The sequence below is a fragment of the Hibiscus syriacus genome, unplaced genomic scaffold (assembly GCF_006381635.1).
Source record: "Hibiscus syriacus cultivar Baekdansim isolate YM2019G1 unplaced genomic scaffold, ASM638163v2 tig00110429_pilon, whole genome shotgun sequence".
Classification (NCBI taxonomy): Eukaryota; Viridiplantae; Streptophyta; class Magnoliopsida; order Malvales; family Malvaceae; genus Hibiscus; species Hibiscus syriacus.
In genome coordinates, this window is record NW_024062733.1 from 12,385,387 (window position 1) to 12,404,893 (window position 19,507).

General features: G+C 36.1%; 2 protein-coding genes across 2 annotated transcripts; both read left to right on the forward strand.

Moving 5' to 3' along the window:
• The first annotated feature begins 37 nt into the window (after positions 1-37).
• LOC120125062 lies at positions 38-16,095 on the forward strand. Its single transcript, XM_039143565.1, has 17 exons — positions 38-43; positions 4,519-4,522; positions 10,066-10,191; positions 10,419-10,503; positions 10,644-10,746; positions 10,846-10,930; positions 11,235-11,339; positions 11,594-12,051; positions 12,399-12,480; positions 12,605-12,778; positions 12,856-12,909; positions 13,504-13,596; positions 13,677-13,742; positions 14,405-14,451; positions 15,008-15,490; positions 15,599-15,631; positions 15,737-16,095. The coding sequence occupies exons 3-17, from the start codon at positions 10,075-10,077 to the stop codon at positions 16,092-16,094; spliced, it is 2,343 nt and encodes a 780-aa protein (XP_038999496.1). The 5' UTR covers positions 38-43; positions 4,519-4,522; positions 10,066-10,074; the 3' UTR covers position 16,095.
• LOC120125162 (ribosome-binding factor PSRP1, chloroplastic-like) lies at positions 7,039-9,185 on the forward strand. The gene is made up of 5 exons (XM_039143658.1): positions 7,039-7,359; positions 7,772-7,915; positions 8,017-8,304; positions 8,657-8,765; positions 8,852-9,185. Exons 1-5 carry the CDS (start codon positions 7,054-7,056, stop codon positions 8,962-8,964), a joined length of 960 nt encoding a protein of 319 aa, XP_038999589.1. The 5' UTR covers positions 7,039-7,053; the 3' UTR covers positions 8,965-9,185.
• Positions 16,096-19,507: the final 3,412 nt, after the last annotated feature.

Here is a 19,507-nt window from a genome sequence, read left to right on the forward strand (position 1 = left end):
CTCCTCAACAAAATGGAGTGGTAGAGCGGATGAACTTAACCTTGTTAGAAAGAACAAGAGCAATGTTGAAGGATGCAAGCCTAGAAAAATCATTCTGGGCAGAAGTAGTCAATACTGCCTGTTATTTGGTGAATCGAGCTCCATCAACTGCAATAGAGCTGAAGACACCAATGGAGATGTGGACTGGTAAACCAGCTGATTATTCAAACCTCCATGTATTTGGAAGTATTGTGTATGTGATGTACAACTCCCAAGAAATTTCAAAGCTAGATCTAAAATCCAGGAAATGCAAATTCATGGGGTATGCTGATGGTGTAAAGGGGTATCACTTGTGGGATCCCACTGCCCGTAAAGTGATCATTAGTAGGGATGCTATCTTTGTAGAAGATATGCTACAAAGAAAAGAAGAAGATGGTAGCGCTGAAAAGTCAGAGACTACACATATACATGTGGAAAAGGAGTTTGAACAAGGAGATTTTTCTGAAGTAGAACCAGAACATTATGAACAAGAACCAGAGAGTTCTGAAGCTCCAACAACTCGTCAATCAGATCATGTGAGAAGACGTCTCAATTGGCACTCAGATTATGTTATAGAAGGTAATATTGCATACTGCCTTTTAATAGAGGACAGTGAGCCATCAACATACCAGGAGGCAATAATCAGCTCAGATGCTTCACTGTGGATGATGGCGATGCAAGAAGAAATTGAAGCCCTTCATAAAAATAATACATGAAACCTTGTGTCACTACCACAAGGAAGGAAGCCAATTGGTAACAAATGAGTCTTCAAAATCAAGCGAAATGGTGATGATCAAGTGGAGAGATATCGTGCAAGACTGGTGGTCAAAGGATATACTCAAAAAGAAGGTATTGATTTCAATGAAATCTTTTCTCCTATGGTTCGACTAACAATAGTTCAAATAGTTTTGGTAATGTGTGCTACATTGAACTTACATCTAAAGCAACTAGATGTTAAAATAGATTTTCTTCATGGAAATCTTGAAGAAGAGATTTACATGTTCCAGCCTGAAGGTTTTGAAGAATATAAAAAAAAGAACTTGGTTGAACAAATCTCTGTACGGTCTAAAGCAGGCGCCGATGTGTTAGTATAAGAGATTTGATTCCTTCATTATGTGCCTTGGATACAACAGACTTAATGCAGACCCTTGTGCTTATTTCAAGAGGCCTGGTGATAACGATTTTGTTATATTGTTGTTGTATATGGATGACATGTTGGTTGCAGGACCCAACAAAGATCATATTGAAGAATTGAAGTCACAACTGTCTAGGGAATTTGAAATGAATGACTTGGGATCAACAAACAAGATTCTAGGGATGAAAATTCACCGAGACAGAAGTAATAGGAAGATTTGGCTATCACAAAAGAATTACTTGAAGAAGATCTTGTCACGATTTAGCATGCAAGATTGTAAGCCAATTTCTACCACTCTTCCTATTAACTTCAAATTATCCTCCTGTATGAGTTCTAGCAGTGAAGAATAGAGGATGGAGATGTCTCGAGTACCGTATGCATCAGCAGTCAGAAGTTTAATGTTTGCTATGATATGCACAAGACCATACATTGCACAAGCAGTGGGAGTGGTTAGTTGGTACATGGCGAATTCAGGAAAAGAGCATTGGAATATGGTAAAGAGGATCCTGAGATACATCAAAGGGACCTCAAATGTTGCATTATGTTATGGAGGATCAAACTTACTTACCAATGGGTATGTCGATTCTGACTATGCAAGGGGATTTGGATAAAAGCAAATCTACTACAGGATATGTGTTCAAAGTTGCTGGTGGAGCTGTAAGCTAGGTTTCAAAATTGCAGTCAGTTGTGACTACATCCACAACAGAAGCGGAATATGTAGCTGCTACACAAGCCAATAAAGAAGCAATTTAGTTGAAGATACTATTGGAGGAGCTTAGGCATAATCAAGAGTATGTCTCTCTGTTTTGTGACAGTCAAAGCGCCTTGCATTTAGCAAGGAATCCAACATTTCATTCAAGGACAAATCACATATGAATTCAATACCATTTCATTCGTGAAAAGGTGGAAGAAAGGACGGTAGATATGCAGAAAATCCATACCAAAGACAACATAGCAGATTTCATGACAACAGCGATCAATGGTGATAAATTTACTTGGTGTCGATCCTCTTGTGGCCTTACAGAAACGTAAGCAACATGAAGGTACAAGGTAGAAAGAATGATGTGAAGATATGATTGTTCTAATAAAATCTTTATATTGTTGAAAAAACATCAAGTGGCCAAATTGATGGCCACTTTTGGTGGAGAATTGAAGGAAAAAACAAAACAAATTAATTCAGCCGAAAAGTTTGGTTGAAAAAGTTGAATGGTAAAATCTCAATTTTAGTCATTGTAATTTAATGTGTTTACAAATTAGTCCTTAAACTTCAACTATAAATACCCTAACTCATTTAGCTTCAAAATCATCCTAAAGTATTCTATCTTTCTTCCAATACTAGAGAATTTAGAGAGTTTCTTGAGAGTTGTTTTCTCCTTTTTATCAAGAGATAATTATCATTGTTTTATCATTGGTAGATCGAGAGAAGTTGTAATTCCTATTTTCTCATAGTGAAATTCTTCTACCGTTGCCCGTGGTTTTTACCCTATATTATTTAGGAGTTTTCCACGTAAATTTTATGTCTCTTTTATCTTCATTTTTATTTTCTCAAATTATCGGTTGTGATTTTGTTCTATTCGATAGTCGTCTTCCGCAACAGTCGACTCCAAGTTGCCTTTGTAATTTCATCAGCAGCTTTATTACCACCACGATTTCTATGGTTGAACTGAACAATCCATCCCCTCGAAAGCATCTCCTTTAAGTGGCTCACCAAATGTGAAATTCCGGCCATATTCGCACCTTGCTGGAGTAGTAGAAACGCCTCCCTGCAGTCGGTTTCCACAATCACTCAGCGAGCGCCAATATCCCAAGCCAAACTCAAGCCTTCATAAACTCCCCGAAGTTCCGCATCCAAGACCGAGCAAACACCAAGACATTTTGAGAAGCTGGAAATCCATTGCCCCAGAAAATCACGGATAATCCCTCCACACGCCGCAAGGCCCGTAGCATGTTATGCGTCACATATTAAAGTTTAAATTGCTATGTACTAAAGATGAAGATCTTTAGTTAACACAAATTATAATACCATTGATTAAGTTAATTAAGTGACAAATAATACATAAATATATTACCATTAATTAAATAAATAAATCAAATTATTTTATCTTTAATTAATTTAAATTAATTAAATAATAAAATAGTTCAATTCTTGCAAATCACATGTCATACTTTACAAGAACTCTCTCATACATAACCCACTAGAACTATATTAAAAGAGTTTATCTACAAAGTCATTCATTCACAAGTTGAAAAATATATAAATTCTGCTATCAACGATTTTTTAAAATCATCTTTTAATTATACGTCCGTCCAAGTGAACTCATTCATTCAAGAATAAAATTTAACCTTATTACCGGTAAACAGGTATGAATCTAAGCGGAAGCGGGTGGGACGATCGCTTCCCCTAAAAATAAAAGACATTTTTTATGTGACTGTTGGATATATTTCCTCTCTCTTTCGCTCTTCCAAGGCTGAACCTGACGAAGCAATTCTTAGCATCGTCCGCAAATGCATCTCATCGGAGGAGAATATCAAGCTGTGTAAGGAGTTCACCCCGAAGGAAGTCTTGGCCGCTTTCTCCCAAATCAACCCGTCCAAAGCTCCCGGAATTGATGGTATTCCTAGTGGTTGCTTTCGCACCTTTTGGAATATTATTGAAAATGATGTGTGTCTCTTTGCCTTAGCCTTTTGAATGGTCATGTAAATTTTGAAAATATAAATCGTATTGTTGTTGTTCTTATTCCTAAACTTGATTGTCCTCGTTCCATGAAAAACTTTCGTCCGATTAGCTTATGTTTGACCATCTATAAGGTGGTGTCTAAGACTATACTTAACCGTTTAAAGTTAGGTATGTCCATATGTATTGCTCCTAACCAATATGCGTTTGTGGTCCTTTTGGTGGTTCGGAAAGAGGGACAAGCGTGGGTGGGCTCTCGTATCTTGGAAAAACCGCAATGGGGGACTTGGTTTCCGTGATTTGAAACTATTTAATTCAGCCTTGATGAGAAACCATGTTCGGAGATTTATTCAAGATCAGGAGTTGATTACGTTTCAAATGTTCAAAGCTAAATATTTTCTCAACTCTTCTTTCTTATAGACAAAACTTGGAGAGAAAGCCTCCTATATGTGGACAAGTATTTTTAAGGCAAAGGAAGCTCTAGGTGAAGGTTTTTTTTTGGAGGATTGGTTTTGATGGTGAAGCTAAAATGTTCTTCGATAGGTGGGGCGACTCTCCACCACTCACCCTGTAGGCCTCCTATGTGGATAATCTAGAAGCTCCCACCAAGTGTTTAGATTTTATGACCAATGAAGGAGCTAGATGGAATAAAAGGAAGGTTAAAGTAGTTCTAACCCCCCAAAGATACAAGCAAGGTTTTAGGCATGCTATCTTTCCCACCCCTCATGATAGACTTATTTGGAGCCACCACAACACAAGATGTTACTCGACAAAATCAGGCTACAACAGGCTCCTCATAAGGCACCCCTCGTGATCAAGGGAAAATTTGGAAACTCTTAACTAAGATCCCGACTTTGCCAAAAATAAAATTTTTTGGATGGAGAATTTGTCATGATGTAATACCCACCGAGAAAAAGCTTTGCAATGCTCGTCTTTCTAATGGGATATATCCTTTGTGCAACTTGGAGTTGGAGTCAACAATTCATACCTTAAAAAATTGTCCTAAGTTTCGCTCAACTATCATGTTATCTAGGCTCAATATTTCAATCATTGATTGGCAAGGACATTCGCGCAAGGAGTGGTCGGAATGGACGACTTGCCAATTGTATCAAGAGTTCACATGAATGCTTGTTCTTTTATGGAACATATGGAATCGACGTAATAAATGAGTACATGATGATAAAATACAGAAGGACTGGGATGTAGTGGCTGCGGTTTGGGGCCTTTGCTCAGAGTTTGTCAGAGCTAATGACACTATTTGTGCTCCGAGACCTTCGCATGTGATGAATAAGATATGCCTATGGAATCGATCGATACTGAAAGCTATAAAGATTAACATTGATGGGGCTTTCTGTGCAAATACTAATGAGGTTGTGGTTGGTTTAGTTGCAAGGGATCAATACGAGTTGGTTCTTGGTGGGATGGCTCGCAAACTTGACCCACCTTTCACTGTTGAATAAACGAAAGCTATTGCATTCACTTTTGGACTTAGGTTCGTGGTTGAGAATGGGTGGCACCGTGTAGTTGTTGAAGGATGACGCTATCTCAATTGTGAACTGGATTGCAAATCGAAGGGAGGATATCTCTTCCATCGGATTGATGCTCAACGAGGTCCGTGCGATCATCGAAAACAATCAAAGGTTTCAAAGTTCTCTATGTCAACCGAGAGTCCAACAAGGTCGCTCATTCGCTCTCCCATTGGGCTTTATCGAGTACCAATCTGTATCGGTTTTATTATGATGAACCTGATTGTATTAAACAAATTGAAATTCTTGATGCAGTTGGAATAATCTTACGTCCGTCTCTGCCAGTAAACACACGACATTGTTATTCAAATTTTTACATTTTAAAAAAAAAAAGGAAAATAATCATTTAATTATATTAAAATAATATTTTAATTATTAAAGTTTTAAAAATTAAAAATATTATTAAGTTTATGGAGTTACTATAAAATAATTATTAAATTTTATTAAATTAATATAAAATAATTATTAAAATTTATTAAATTGTTACAAAATATTCTTTAAACTTATTACAAATTTTCAATTTCTTATAAAATAAAATAATTATTTATCACAATTCTATAAATTTAATAATAATTTTAAAAAATTTAATAATTGAAAATATTAATTTAACATAGTTTAATAATATACTTTACCCTTAAAAATGTAGTACTATTTTTTTTGGTAAATTACATATTTAATTATCTAACTATTTTCACAGTTATATTTTGATTTTTTTAATTCATACATGAAATTATGTTTTTATTATGTTTCGGTTAGCAGTCATTAAAAAATAAACAAAACTATTAACATGATTTTTTTTAATTTTTTAATGATAACATAATATTACCTTATAGTTACACGTCAATATCACAATTAATTTTTTTAATGAAAAATGATAAAAATAGAATTAAAACATAATTTTATGTATGGTTTTTTTAAAAAAAATAGTTAGATAACTAAAATAAAATCTTCTAGAAAATAGTATTTGTTTTTTTTAATTAGAAAAATTATGCATTTAGTACCTACACTATCAGTTTTGATCCATTTTAGTACCTAAACTTTTAATTTTTCAAAATCATACCTAAAGTTTAGTTTTTAGTGTCTTGTTCAAAATTTAACGTTAATTTTTAAAAAAATTGAAAGTTTAGGTACTAAAACGAATAAAAACTGATAGTTTAGGTACTAAAACGAACTAAAACTGATAGTTAGGTACTAAATGTGTTAAGTTTTTAACGATAGACAGGGACAGACGAATGATTTTATGTTATGGGCAAACTTAAACTTAGAGATGACCTAAAATTTTAGGGGTGATCTAAAATTCTAGGGGGAAACATGTTATCAATTAGAAATACAAAGAAAAAAATTAAAATTTATAGTAATTTTAAATTTTCAGGGGGCGACTGCCCTAACCCTCTCCCTCGATCCATCCCTAACAATAGGGTACTAAAATGAAACAAAAACTAAATATTAGGTATGATTTTAAAAAATTAAAAGTTTAAGTATTAAAACGAAAATACTGATAATTTATGTATTAAATACGTAGTTTACCTTTTTTTTTATATAAATTATGTTGATAATCATAATGTGTAAATATCTAGCCAATGCCGCATGACGTGTTCTTATCCATAGACCACAAGTCATTCATATATTTCCCCCTCTATTTTCCTGTACTTTCTTCCAAATTTCCATTCCATCCAAAACCCAGTCTGTTCTTAACAAAAATGGCGCGCACTCTGTTAGCTTCATCTCAAACAAGCTTTCACCACCCAATCTCACTCTCAGACTCATCATTTTCATGCCCTTCTTCTTCTTCTTCTTCTTCAGCTTCATCATCAGTTTCTCTCTTCACTCTCTCAAAGCCACGAATCCCTTCTTTCAAGTCCAGTTTCTTGAACCCAATTGGGAACAGTTTCAAGTGCATTGAAATGGAACCCAGGAAAAGGAGCATCGGTTCGCTAACAGTTCGAATGTCATGGGACGGTCCACTTAATTCAGTTAAAATAATCATACAGGGCAGAAATCTTGAGGTAATTTGTCTCTTGTTAACTAGGTTGTTTAGAAAAAAAAGAAGAAGATCTAGTTTAAGTCTTTTATTTACTCAATTGTGATATTTCTCTGACTTTTTTTTGTAACCCTTCATTGTTTTACAGATAATGCATCTTTTCATATTTTACTTGAAGCATGTGATAGACCAAGTTTTGATTTTACTTATGATACCTTTAGTGTGGCATATATTTGCTCTTGCTTATGGTACCAGCCAGAGAGATCTAAGATTTTATGTTGGGGTGCAAATGTAAGAAGTTGTATTAAAAGTTTAGGGATGCGAAATTATGAAATTCCAGCACGCGAAATCAGTAATCAGTAGAAAATACAAAGAAAATACCTAAACTATATTATAGTTTAGGGATGCTGTAATGAACTTCTTTTCATGAGATTCAGTTAACAGATACAGTTAAGCAGCATGTTGAGGAGAAGGTTGGTAAGGCAGTTCAGAAGCATAGTCACCTCGTGAGAGAAGTCGATGTTAGATTGTCTGTTCGAGGCGGAGAATTCGGGAAAGGTCCCAGGATTCGAAGATGCGAGGTACTTTCCGAAATCGGGATATTTGTTAGTTGTGGCCATGTTTGGTTTTTGGAATTTTAGACGCTTATCCTACTTCTTGCTCTGATGGGTTTTTGTTGAAGGTAACTTTGTTTACGAAGAAGCATGGAGTGATTCAAGCAGAAGAAGATGCCGAGACGGTATACGGGAGTATAGATTTGGTATCCTCGATTCTACAAAGAAAGTTGAGGAAGATTAAGGAGAAAGAATCAGACCATGGCCGCCACATGAAAGGCTTCAATAGATCAAAAGTCAGAGAGCCAGTGGCAGTAGTAGTAGATGACGACATAGAGGCAGATACTGAGCAAGTAGCAGTAGATGATGATGTCGAGGCAGTTCCCGAGCAGGAGGATGATAGCTTTATAGATGAGGTTCATTTCATCAGATTTTAATCTATTGGTTTGTTTATGGTATTAGTTTTATTGCAGATATTTTTGTGTTTTCCATTTGATGCTTGGCTGCATGACATGATTGCAAGGGCTTTTAAATTTTTGTCCTTCTTTTGAGTTCATCAACCGTCATTAATGAATTTCGTGTTCGTGTCCTGATTGGTCTCGCAATTTGTATTCAAGAAGGTCCGGAGTAATATGTAGATGATTATCATTAGAAATTTGTATCGAGAAATCAAGCAAATTGATCCTGTTCCCAAAGTGCTTTGTCGATTGGTTCCGGCACTTGTTTTCTTTTTCCTCCATTAATGCAACTGCATTGCGAATGTTTCAGATTGTTCGTACCAAATACTTTGAAATGCCACCACTTACCGTCTCTGAAGCAGTTGAGCAACTCGAAAATGTTGATCACGACTTCTATGCTTTCCGCAATGAAGAAACAGGTATGATGTTTTCCGTGCCCTACTCATTTCTTCAAGACTGGTTTTATGAGCTAATAAAAAAGTATTCTGTTATGTGCTTGGCTCAGGTGAGATTAATATCCTATACAAAAGGAAACAAGGAGGATATGGACTTATTATACCCAAAGGAGACGGTAAAGCCGAGAAATTAGAGCCGTTGGTAGTCGAATCTGCGAATTAGCACTCTTTCATGGAATAAGTGTCTCGTTTTGTGAGACAGAGATATCAATCATCTGTAGATTTTCATGGCAATACTATAGATGAAGATCAATCAGAGGCATGCATGTAGAGAGACATAGTACAAGGTTTAAGATTAGGCGAAGACACCTTCAATTGCCTTATGTATCGGAATATATGAGAATATCACCATGCAATCTGTATAGCATTGCTTAATTTGCTCAATTTTCACTCTTTTGATAAGTTGGTTTTAACTTGCCTTTTTCTGTCTTTGCTTTAGTTATGCAGTTTGTCTAAAAGTCTAAATTATACATCTTTTTCAGGTGCCTAAACTTTTTTACAGTCAATATAGGTGCTTAAGGTCACTTTCGGTTGGCACTTAAAATGATAAAGTTCAAACGTTATATTGGCCGAAAAAAGCTTAGATACCTAAATGAGAAAAAAATATAGTTTATATACTTTTTTATATTAAGTCTAAAAATGAGTTGCAGGGTGCAAGTGTAAAATCTTAGTTCTAGTTCGAATCCTATCCGCGTTGGAAGAGATAATAAAAGTTGGATTTTTTTAGAGTGGGTACCAATCAAGCGATATCAGTGATTAAGAGATTCGTTGTTATTTTTTGAGATTTTGAGTTCGAATAATGTGTATGTTAAGAGTATGAACGTTCATTGTCACATGGTTGACAATCTTTAAATAAATATTAGTATTCACTTCAAATTTATCAAAAAATAAAAATAAATCTGATAATTTAATATTTAATAAAGATTAAGATAGTTTGAGTGATAACAAAATTAGGCTTAAAACTGTGTTCTCTTTCATTAAATATAGTTCTCCGTATTTAACGTATTCTAATTCTTATTTATTTGCTCATTTCAAAAAACTCAAACTTCTTTTATATCTTCTAACGCCGACAGGACTCGAACTAGGGTTTTCACACCTCACTTTTTATAAAAAAAAACCCAAATTTCAAAGTCGGTTCTGATTTCCCTCCAAAAACAACAAATTTTGTTTTCTCCTCAGCCAATCAGAAAACATAATTTGTTTCTTGTTTCAAGTCTTCAATTTTTTCCGAAGAAAAAAACAATCTCTTTTGTTCTGTTAACAGATCACATCAATGGCTTCGCGTTTCCAGGCGATAACACTGGTGGATTCACCATCGTACCCTAACTCCATCGCCTGGTCCGACGAGAACCTGATTGCCGTTGCATCCGGTCACCTCGTTACTGTTCTGGTAAGTTCTTGACGTTTCAGTTTTTCTCGCTATATAAATTGCTACAATCACATTGCTTTAGAAAAAGTTTAATGTGTGGGTGGGTGCTGTATTTTTGTGTTTAGTTGAGATAACTACAATTAAAGAAGGAAAAGAAACATAAAAGTAAAAAACTTTGTGTTTTGTTGCTTAGAACTAAAACTGATTGTGGCCTTCTTGTTTTTTTGTCAATTACATCTTTTTATCAGAATCCGGCATTGCCCTTTGGACCTCGAGGCCTGATCAGTATTTCCAAGAGTGAACCTTACTCCATTGGGGTTGTAAAAAGAGAAGGTGCTTTCTAGAATTCTGATCAGTGTGCTTCAATTGCCTCAAATTTATTGTTTTTATAAGCCTCAAAAGGTTGAGATAATTTAACCATTGTTGCATTTGGCTATTTACTTTACATATAACTTAAATTGATGTCTCATCAGATCTAGCATCTGGCTGTTTGTTACCGACTACTTTAAGTCGGGATTCTCGTCCTTCTGTTCGGTCAATTTCTTGGTCTCATCTTGGAATGGCTCCTAACTCTGGGTAAGAATATGAAAGATATCATTGCATGATTCCCTAGTTTTCTGCACTGCATATCCGTACTTTTGTACAATTGCTTCAATAAAATGCAACTGTATGTAGGTGCTTGCTGGCTGTTTGCACCACAGAAGGGCGTGTAAAGCTCTATCGTCCTCCCTTTTGTGATTTCTGTGCTGATTGGATAGAGGTATGTACTCTAGTTGGGATGAACTTTTTGGTCTCTATAGCAAGTTGTAGTTACCATGAAATGTTTGAAGCCACAGAATCGAAGTAGGTACTCAAATGTTTGGGTAGTTTGTTTGAAACTTGGTGAATACCGTAACAAAATTAGAAAGAACGATGAAATATATTTTGTGTAGCCAGATTCTATATTAATTGACGTAGTGGAGATTAATTCTGTATTGATGATAAAGGGGGAACATGTTAGACCAGAATTTTCTGTTTAAATGCAATTATTGTTAATGACATGCTCTTGCTCAAATTTTCTGTAGGTTTTGGATATAACTGATAGGCTTTATGATTATCTTGCAAGTATTAGTTTTGAGGATCCAGATATTCCTCCCTCAGAAATTTCTAGTGTAAGTCCTTTCTTGTATTAATGGTTTCTATCTCATTCTAAACAATACATGAAAAATCTTATATACGCTTCCATTAGCATCGGAGAGGGAGATATGATTTTTGTTCAAAAATAGTTTCTTCTGCTCTCCATCTCTCTGTTGATTAGCATTCTTTTTATCAAGTTAATACCAATGTCATGCTTTTCACTCGGAATTTTGAAAACTAGCATGCCTCTGGTTTGGTTTCAAATGCCAGTGAGACCTTATCTGTGCTCTTTGTGACTTTATTTCAGAGTAGATCCATGGAATCTGAAGGGCGAAAAAGTTCACATCAGCCAGTTCCTGCTATCCAAACTAGAGGGAGACCCGACAAGCAAATACCTGAAGTTTGTAGCCTACCTTTGATAACTGCAGATCAATATGCTTCACGTAGTGCAATGCTATCATCACTTGTTGTTGCCTGGTCTCCTCTGCTTAAATTATCATTTGAAATTTGTGGGGCTCCTGAAAATAAATCATCCAACTGCTTCTCTCTTCTAGCGGTTGGTTCAAAGCCTGGTAAAATTTCATTATGGAGAATTACTTCACCTCAATACTACTCAGTTGAGCGAAGTATGACCCCTACTATGGTGGAGCTCATTGGGATCCTTATGGCACACAGTTCCTGGGTCACCGCTATAAGTTGGGCCTTGCTTGCTTCTGAATCTTCTAGTCATCAAGTTTTATTAGCTACTGGGAGTTCTGACGGGAGGTGAGTTAGGTATGCTCTCACATTGTTTCAGTTTTATAATGACATTAGCATTAAAGTTTCATCTTTTGATGGGTATCCCCATATCCGAGCAAGCTTTTTGGAGATGAGATGCAAGCAAGATTAATGGAATTTTCAGCATGCCGCTTTATAGCTTTTTTACCAAGATAAAGTTGCTCCTATTTTACCAATTGTAACAGGAATTCTGGTGCTAAAAAAATACTTTTTGACAATGAATGATGCTGACTTCTCTATGGATTTAGCTTTGTAAATTTAATTACTTTATCCTTTACAAGATTATGAAATATTTGTACACTTCTTATGTACTTGCTTGTTATTCTTATGCACAGTGTAAGGATATGGGTAGGCCATTCAGAGGAAATTATGAAGTCCACTGAAGTTAATAATGCTCCATTTTATCCATTGAAGGAGGTAATAATGCTTCTGATTTTTTTTCCTTTATTGAAGGGTAACTCTTACTACTTTGTTAGTTGTATTTTCTTATTTGTTTATATTAGTCTATAGAATCTACTCTGACTTATAAATTTCTGAATAGATTACAAATATTTATGCTGTCCCAGTCTCGGTGCTTTCACTTATGCCCTCTCAGTCGCTTCATAAAATGCTCTTGGCGGTGGGCAGAACATCTGGAGCTTTTGAAGTATGGATAGGAGACACATCCGTGAAAAAGTTCAATAAAGTTGGACAATATGATGCCCATGACCAAGTTGTAAGTTCCTTCGTTTTTGTTCATTATCCTTCTTTCTGCATCTCACCATTTATTTATCTGTGATGATATGTCTTCAGGTTACTGGATTAGCTTGGGCTTTTGATGGATCTTCCTTGTACAGCTGCAGCCAGGTATAAAGCTTTTTCAAAATTCTGCTGCTTCATATTTGCTATTATTCAGTTAATATGCTGTTAAATGTTTTGTTTCTAACTTTCATGTATAGAGATTTTAGAGGTGGACTAGATGTGCTTGTCTAAAGAGTAATATCTCTAGCAGATACTACATTTTTGCAAGTTGCTTAGAATTAGCATTACATATGTTGTCTTTTTCAAATGGAAGAATTTTAAATTGCGACCGGGAGATTTTGTCAGCCATGAATATGTTCACGCCTTGCCAATATCTCTGCAACCACTCTTTAGAGCAATACATTACAAGCTTCTCCTGTACATCTTCCACTGCCACAAACAGTTATGTGTGTTTCATTAACTAATTAATTAATATCTTTGGATAATAGTCCTTGTTCATTAGTTCCAAGTCTTTAGTTGGCAAACAATGGAAATTGCATGCTGTAAGTTATAATTTATTATATGCATAAATTTCATACTCTTGAGGTCCAGGCATTTAGGATAAAATGCATAGCTACGAGTTTAATTTTTTTTCCAGGCAAGTTAATTCTCACATTTTCCTACATTCATTCATTTTTTAACCTTTATGAATGATATTAGGATAATTTTGTTCGTAGCTGGAATTTACATGGGAGTTCCCTGAGTGAAGTGCCTATTCCTTCAAGTTCTCCTGGGATGAGGAGCTTCAGTGATGTATGATGCCACCTTTGCTGGTCTTGTTTATCCTTTTTAGCTTTTTATTTTCTTTTTCAATTTTGATTAACATTTTGCAGATACCGGATGTGTTTATTTCATGCCTTGGACTGGTGGTGTCACCAAGTAATCTTGCAGTTGCTATGGTATGATGTTATTCCTAAATCTGTCTCATTTATGTTGCTACTCATCTTTTAAATTTGCTCATACTCATGTCCGCAACAAACTTGGGTGTTACAAGATTATAGCATTCTTTACCTCCCAAGTTTTTCTTGTTATATTATTTATCCCCTTTCTTATTTGGATTTCTTTTGGAACATTGTGAGACTTGTATTTTCTCCCTCATAAATGAAGGGTTACTGTTTGCGGCCTTAATGGTTATCATCTGAAAATAATCACTTCTAATACAAGCCTAAAGCATCACCGTTATCATTATTATTTGTGTATAACTACAATAAAAAAGAAATAAGAATAGTTCTCTTCAATCATGCCATTCTTACAGGCCAGTACCAGAACCTCACATTTACACTGAAGAAAGTATTAAAAGGAAACATTGCATGCCAATTTTATAGAGTATCATGCTTGATAACTATGCTGTTGATGTTTGAAGGGTTGGATCAATTTATGATATAAATAATGCATTTTATTACTTCTTTCTATGAGAACATATGGTGTAATCTCTTTGCAAGTGATGTTGCTTAAAGTAATTGCAGGTATATTAAGGGATGGTGCTGTTTATTCGATATTGAATTTGTAAAATATTTACATCTTATAGAACTAAAGACTTGTTTGTGTTTGTTTTTTGTAGGTTCGCGGTTTTGATGTTAATCAATTGGACCCAATGTATGAGGCGAGGTAAGGAACTGTTCCTGAAATTATTTCATTTAATTTGCACTCTAATATTTTATTTGTATTGTGAGAACTAGAGAATAGTTAAGTGTTGATATCATACCAGGCTATGGAGAAGCTTCACTCTTAAAGAGCAAGTGTAACACTTGGGTTAAAAACCAAGTTATATAATACTCATCGAATGAACCTCGAGTGAAGGCCAGAATAGTTTCATAGCACAGTTCAATTTTGCTTGGTTATCTGTCAGCTGGCCATGGATTCTGTGTCAATTAGAAAGTTATTGATCTTCCATGTTGCGAGTTTGTTCTTTAATGTGAAATTGTTGTTCTCCCAGTGTTTCGAACAAATGATTCAACTAAAATTAATCCGATACCATGGTAAAGATCGTTAAATTTGCATGATGGAACATCATTCCCTTGTCTAATAGGGAAAATGGGATAGTTTGTAATAGAAGGAAATGTAGATCAGTAAAGAATGGGATAAAGTAGGAAAACAGCTGCTTATTTTTGCTTCAGTTACCTTGCACTTTTATCATGTATTGATATTCTTTGAACTTTCCCAGGCTTCAGAAGGCTGTCGTTGAATTCTTTTGGATCGGTGGGCAACAAAAGGAAATTTTGTCAAGTACTTCCCTGGAGTTTGACATTGAAGCCTTCCCTGGTTTTACTGAAAAAGGACTGGTTTATTGGGAGTCCACTATTTTGTGGTCCATTATTTGCAGACGGGTAATACTGTCAGAGCTGAAGACGGATGAAATAAATAACGACTCGTTAAACTTAGGAGTAGATGATGCTAATTTTGCTCAAGATAAGCTACTTAACTTATGGATGGAGTTACTTTCGAGCAGTGAAAGAGAACTACGAGAGAGGCTTGTAGGTTTAAGTTTTTCCACCTATAAACATCTTGCATCCAGTTCATCCGCCTCTGAGCCTGGACACTGGTATCCTCTTGGTATAGCACAAATGGAGCAGTGGGCTGCCATGAATAATTGCCATGTACACAAGCAAAAAAAAGGCGTGGCAACAAAGATTAAAACCTATAAAAGGTGCTATTCGTGTGCTTATACGCGAACAATTTAATCAGATCCTTGCTTTCATAACTGATATACAAGTAATTTTTAGTATTTCTGTGTTGATGGGTAACATCCTGGTAGGCAGACATTCTTGATCATATTTGAAGAAAGAATGTAGTTTTAGTCTCTTGCATTATTGCAATCTCTCTATTTTTTCTAGGCATTTGCTGATGCCAATCTTTCTATTCTCTATTATGCCTAATTCTTCTCGAAAAGCAGGTCACGGTGGAGAAAAAGTGAAGAAGAAGATAAGGAGCGATGTAGCTATTGTTCGGCATTGGTTCCTTTTGATTCCCCGGAAGTTGCCTTGTGTAGGGGTTTGGAGAGCAATGATAGCAATGGTCAGAAGCATAAGTTAGCAAGGTGTGCTGTTTCCATGCAGGTTTGCCCTATCACTACCCCATTATGGCAATGTAAGTGTTGTGAGAGATGGATTTCCAATCTTGCACCGGAGTCGTTTTTTATGATGCCGTCCCCGTCTTCTATAAAGGTAGTCTCGAAACCGCTATGCCCCCTTTGTGGGATATTGGTTCAGAGGTCACAACCAGAGTTTCTTCTTTCTCCACTGCCTGTTTAATCTGTAGGCTTCACCTGTATGTATATTAGTGTTTAATCTGCAGGCTTCACCTGTATGTATGTTAGTGTTTAATAGGCTTGTTAATGCTTAGTTCTCAACTCTCATGTATGCAAAACGTAGCTTTCTTGTCTTATCCTAAATATTATGTCCTGTTGCTTGTAGCTAAACATGGTTATTTTTCATTTACGGGTAAACTATTCTTGTGACCATTTAATTATTGTCCTTTCTCATTTTGACCTCTAAGCCATTTACCCTTAACATTTAAGGGATAAGGTAATGTGATTGTTGGAATTTGGTATAATTACACATTTGATCCTCAATATTTATATATTCTATCAATTTAATAAATATTAATATTAATTTTAATTTAATTAAATAAATTTAATCTCCAGATGAATAATCTATTTTTTTTTGTTAGAAAGCGAAGAAGTAAAGCAAAACTAATTCATGGAAAACCCTCTAGGAAATAGAGTACCCCGAGTAGAGGTACACAAAAAATTCGAATATTCGATTTTACGTGAAAAATATCCGAAACCGGATTTGGGAAAAACCGGTTTTTTTTAAACAGGATCGGATATTTTAAAACCGGATAGTATAACCGATTTGGGAAAAAATTGGACGACCGGATTTTTTACCGGATTAAAAACTGGTTTTTTTAAAAAATCGGATTTTTTCAAACCGAAACCGGTTACATCATCCGGCCCTCCAAACCGGTTATGATCCGAACCGATTTTTTTATAAACCGATTTTTTGACTTGGTGAAAAAACCGGATCAGTTTTTATCCGATCCGGATCGGATTTAAATCCGGCTATGTGCATCTCTAACCCCGAGCATCCGCTTTAAGTTGTAGGAGAACCTCCGAGGGAGGAGAATAAAAAATGACCAACTCATCTTCAAGGAAACAACCCATTTTCGAAAGATTTCAATTCCGGGCTTTCAAGCTTCGAATGTCCTGAATGATAGCGCCCAACGGGTGTAGCCGTGTAGGGCTGTATCACCAAGATTGAGGAGCTGTAGAACCACCATAGCATCAACTTCACAAACGATATTATCATAACCATACTTCCAAGCAATTGATAATCCTGTTCGAAGCTTGAAAGCCCCGAATTGAAATTTATTAATTAAATAATTGATTTTATGTACTAAATTGTGAGTTTCTGAAATTTTTGGTCTAATTTCAAAAATCTGAGAAGTGTAGGAACTTAGCCTTGAATATCTCATTTTTATGGTTAGTTGAAAAATAAATAAAAATGGCGGCTAAGGGGGTCTAAACCTACAACCCTAAGGTAATAGACACTCATGCCCTAGCCACTAGGCTATGTTTTTATTTATGAATTAATTAATAAAATATAGGTTTTATTATAATTTTGGCCAGGGTTATATACCAAAAACCAGAAGCCCCTCCATGAAATTCCTAACCCCCTAACAGCACCCTGTTGGCCTCCCTCGATCCGCCTGTTTTGGCCGTCGTCAGTGTGCACCGTCACCACCAGCGTAATCGGTGATCTCTCGCGGACAAAACCCCATATCCCTTCGTCAAATGGTTACGCCATTCGTCGGAATCAAATGGTTGAAGCTTCGACGGAAAAGACCCCACTCGTTCGGTTATTCGTGATTTCCGATCGAATCCGATGTCGTATCGCCTCACCAACGCCACCTTCGTCCGCTCATAACTCGAAAGGTGGTCAAGTTGTCACCGTCGTTTTTCTCGTCGCCACCGTGGGTAAGCTTAGTTTTATATTTTCAGTTAATTTTCTCGTTTTTGAATAGATTTTGGTTGGATTTTTGTTTGTAATTGATGGAGTATGGTAAGTGGATGTTGTCAGAGTATTCGGTCGTCGCCCCAGATCTCGTTGTCGCCGCGTGCGCGTGGGGCTTGTCCTCACCCAGAAAACCTTCTAGAAACGGTCCAGGTAAACCAGGTTTGTTTGAGCCGACCGAGTCAACCCGAACCGTCTGACCCTTGACCTTGACCCAAATCGTTGACTTTGACTTGTCCGTTAATCGTTGACCTTCCCGTTGACTTTGGCTTTGACTGTTGACCGTTGACCGAAAAATCAAATTTTATGAAAAATCAAATTTTATGAAAAATCATATGTTTATGTTTTTCGACGTCCTGAGTCGAATTCGAAGCCCGTTTTACCAAATTCAAATCCAAAAGCCTCCGAATTGACTGTTAAACCTGAACGTGCATATGTAATTTAAGTATTTATTTTAGTATATCTGATTTAATTAAAAGGTCAAGGACTAATTTATGTTATCGTATATTTAAGGTACTCGTGGATCTCCTGACCGTTCGTCTTCTTGACCCGATTCCTCCCGATCTGTCCATTAGCGCGATCTTGTGATTACTTGTATAGCTCTGCAACCCTATTAAATATTCAGTTTAGTATATTACTCAATTATAACCTTGTTCTGATATAACCTATGTTCGAGTACAGTCGAAGAGCGTAGTGAGGCTGATGCTCAGTAGATCTCTCGGGTTGATTTTTTTTGTGAGGTGTGTTCCTTGTGTGCCATATAAATGTTTTAAATATTTGTTTGAAATACCATGTGCACATGATTATTTTCTCTGATTTGAAATCAATTGTTTGCTTTGATTTAACTACTGTATGATTTAAGTATGATTCTTGATTTACTGTATTTTAAATCATGCTTGCTTGACACATGTTCTCTGGTTATTGTTTTTACTGATAAATAAGTATGTATGAACTATGATTTCCTGCTACCAACTGTTATTGTTTGAAAAATGTTTTCTTTGGAGTACTCTGGGATCTAGTATGAAGTCTTTGTAGGTACAACTTCGGTCAAACTGGTAATTCCTTATGGACCTAAGACAACCCTTGAGTGGGCTCAATGGGCCTAGTGGTAAGATCTTATGGATCTTAAAGTACTGCCTTAGGGTGGCACCTATGCTTTGTGCAATAGGTAAGTCTTTATGGGCCTGAGGGCGCACCCCTCAGGTGGGCACCTACGCTTCGGCTAGGGTAAGACCTTATGACCCAAGGTACTCCCTTTGGTTGGCACCTACGCCCTTCGGGCTTAGGGTAAGTCATTATGGATGTAGTTCTGGGGAACTACATATGGTGTTCTGTTGGAGGGTGATTCTGTATTTTAAGCTAAAAACACTACTGATGTTTTCAAAACTTGAAATTGAGCTGATTTTGGAAACTCTATCGACGTTTCATGACTTTAATGTCGAAATGATTTTGAAATATTAATTATATGTTTATTTCTGCACTGTTGGAATACACTGAGCTCCCTAGCTCACTCCCCCAAACTTTCCTTTAGATACTTTTTGATAGGCGTAAGACCTTATGACCCAGGTACTCTCTTTGGTTGGCACCTACGCCCTTCGGGCTTAGGGTAAGTCCTTATGGATGTAGTTCTGGGGAACTACATATGGTGTTCT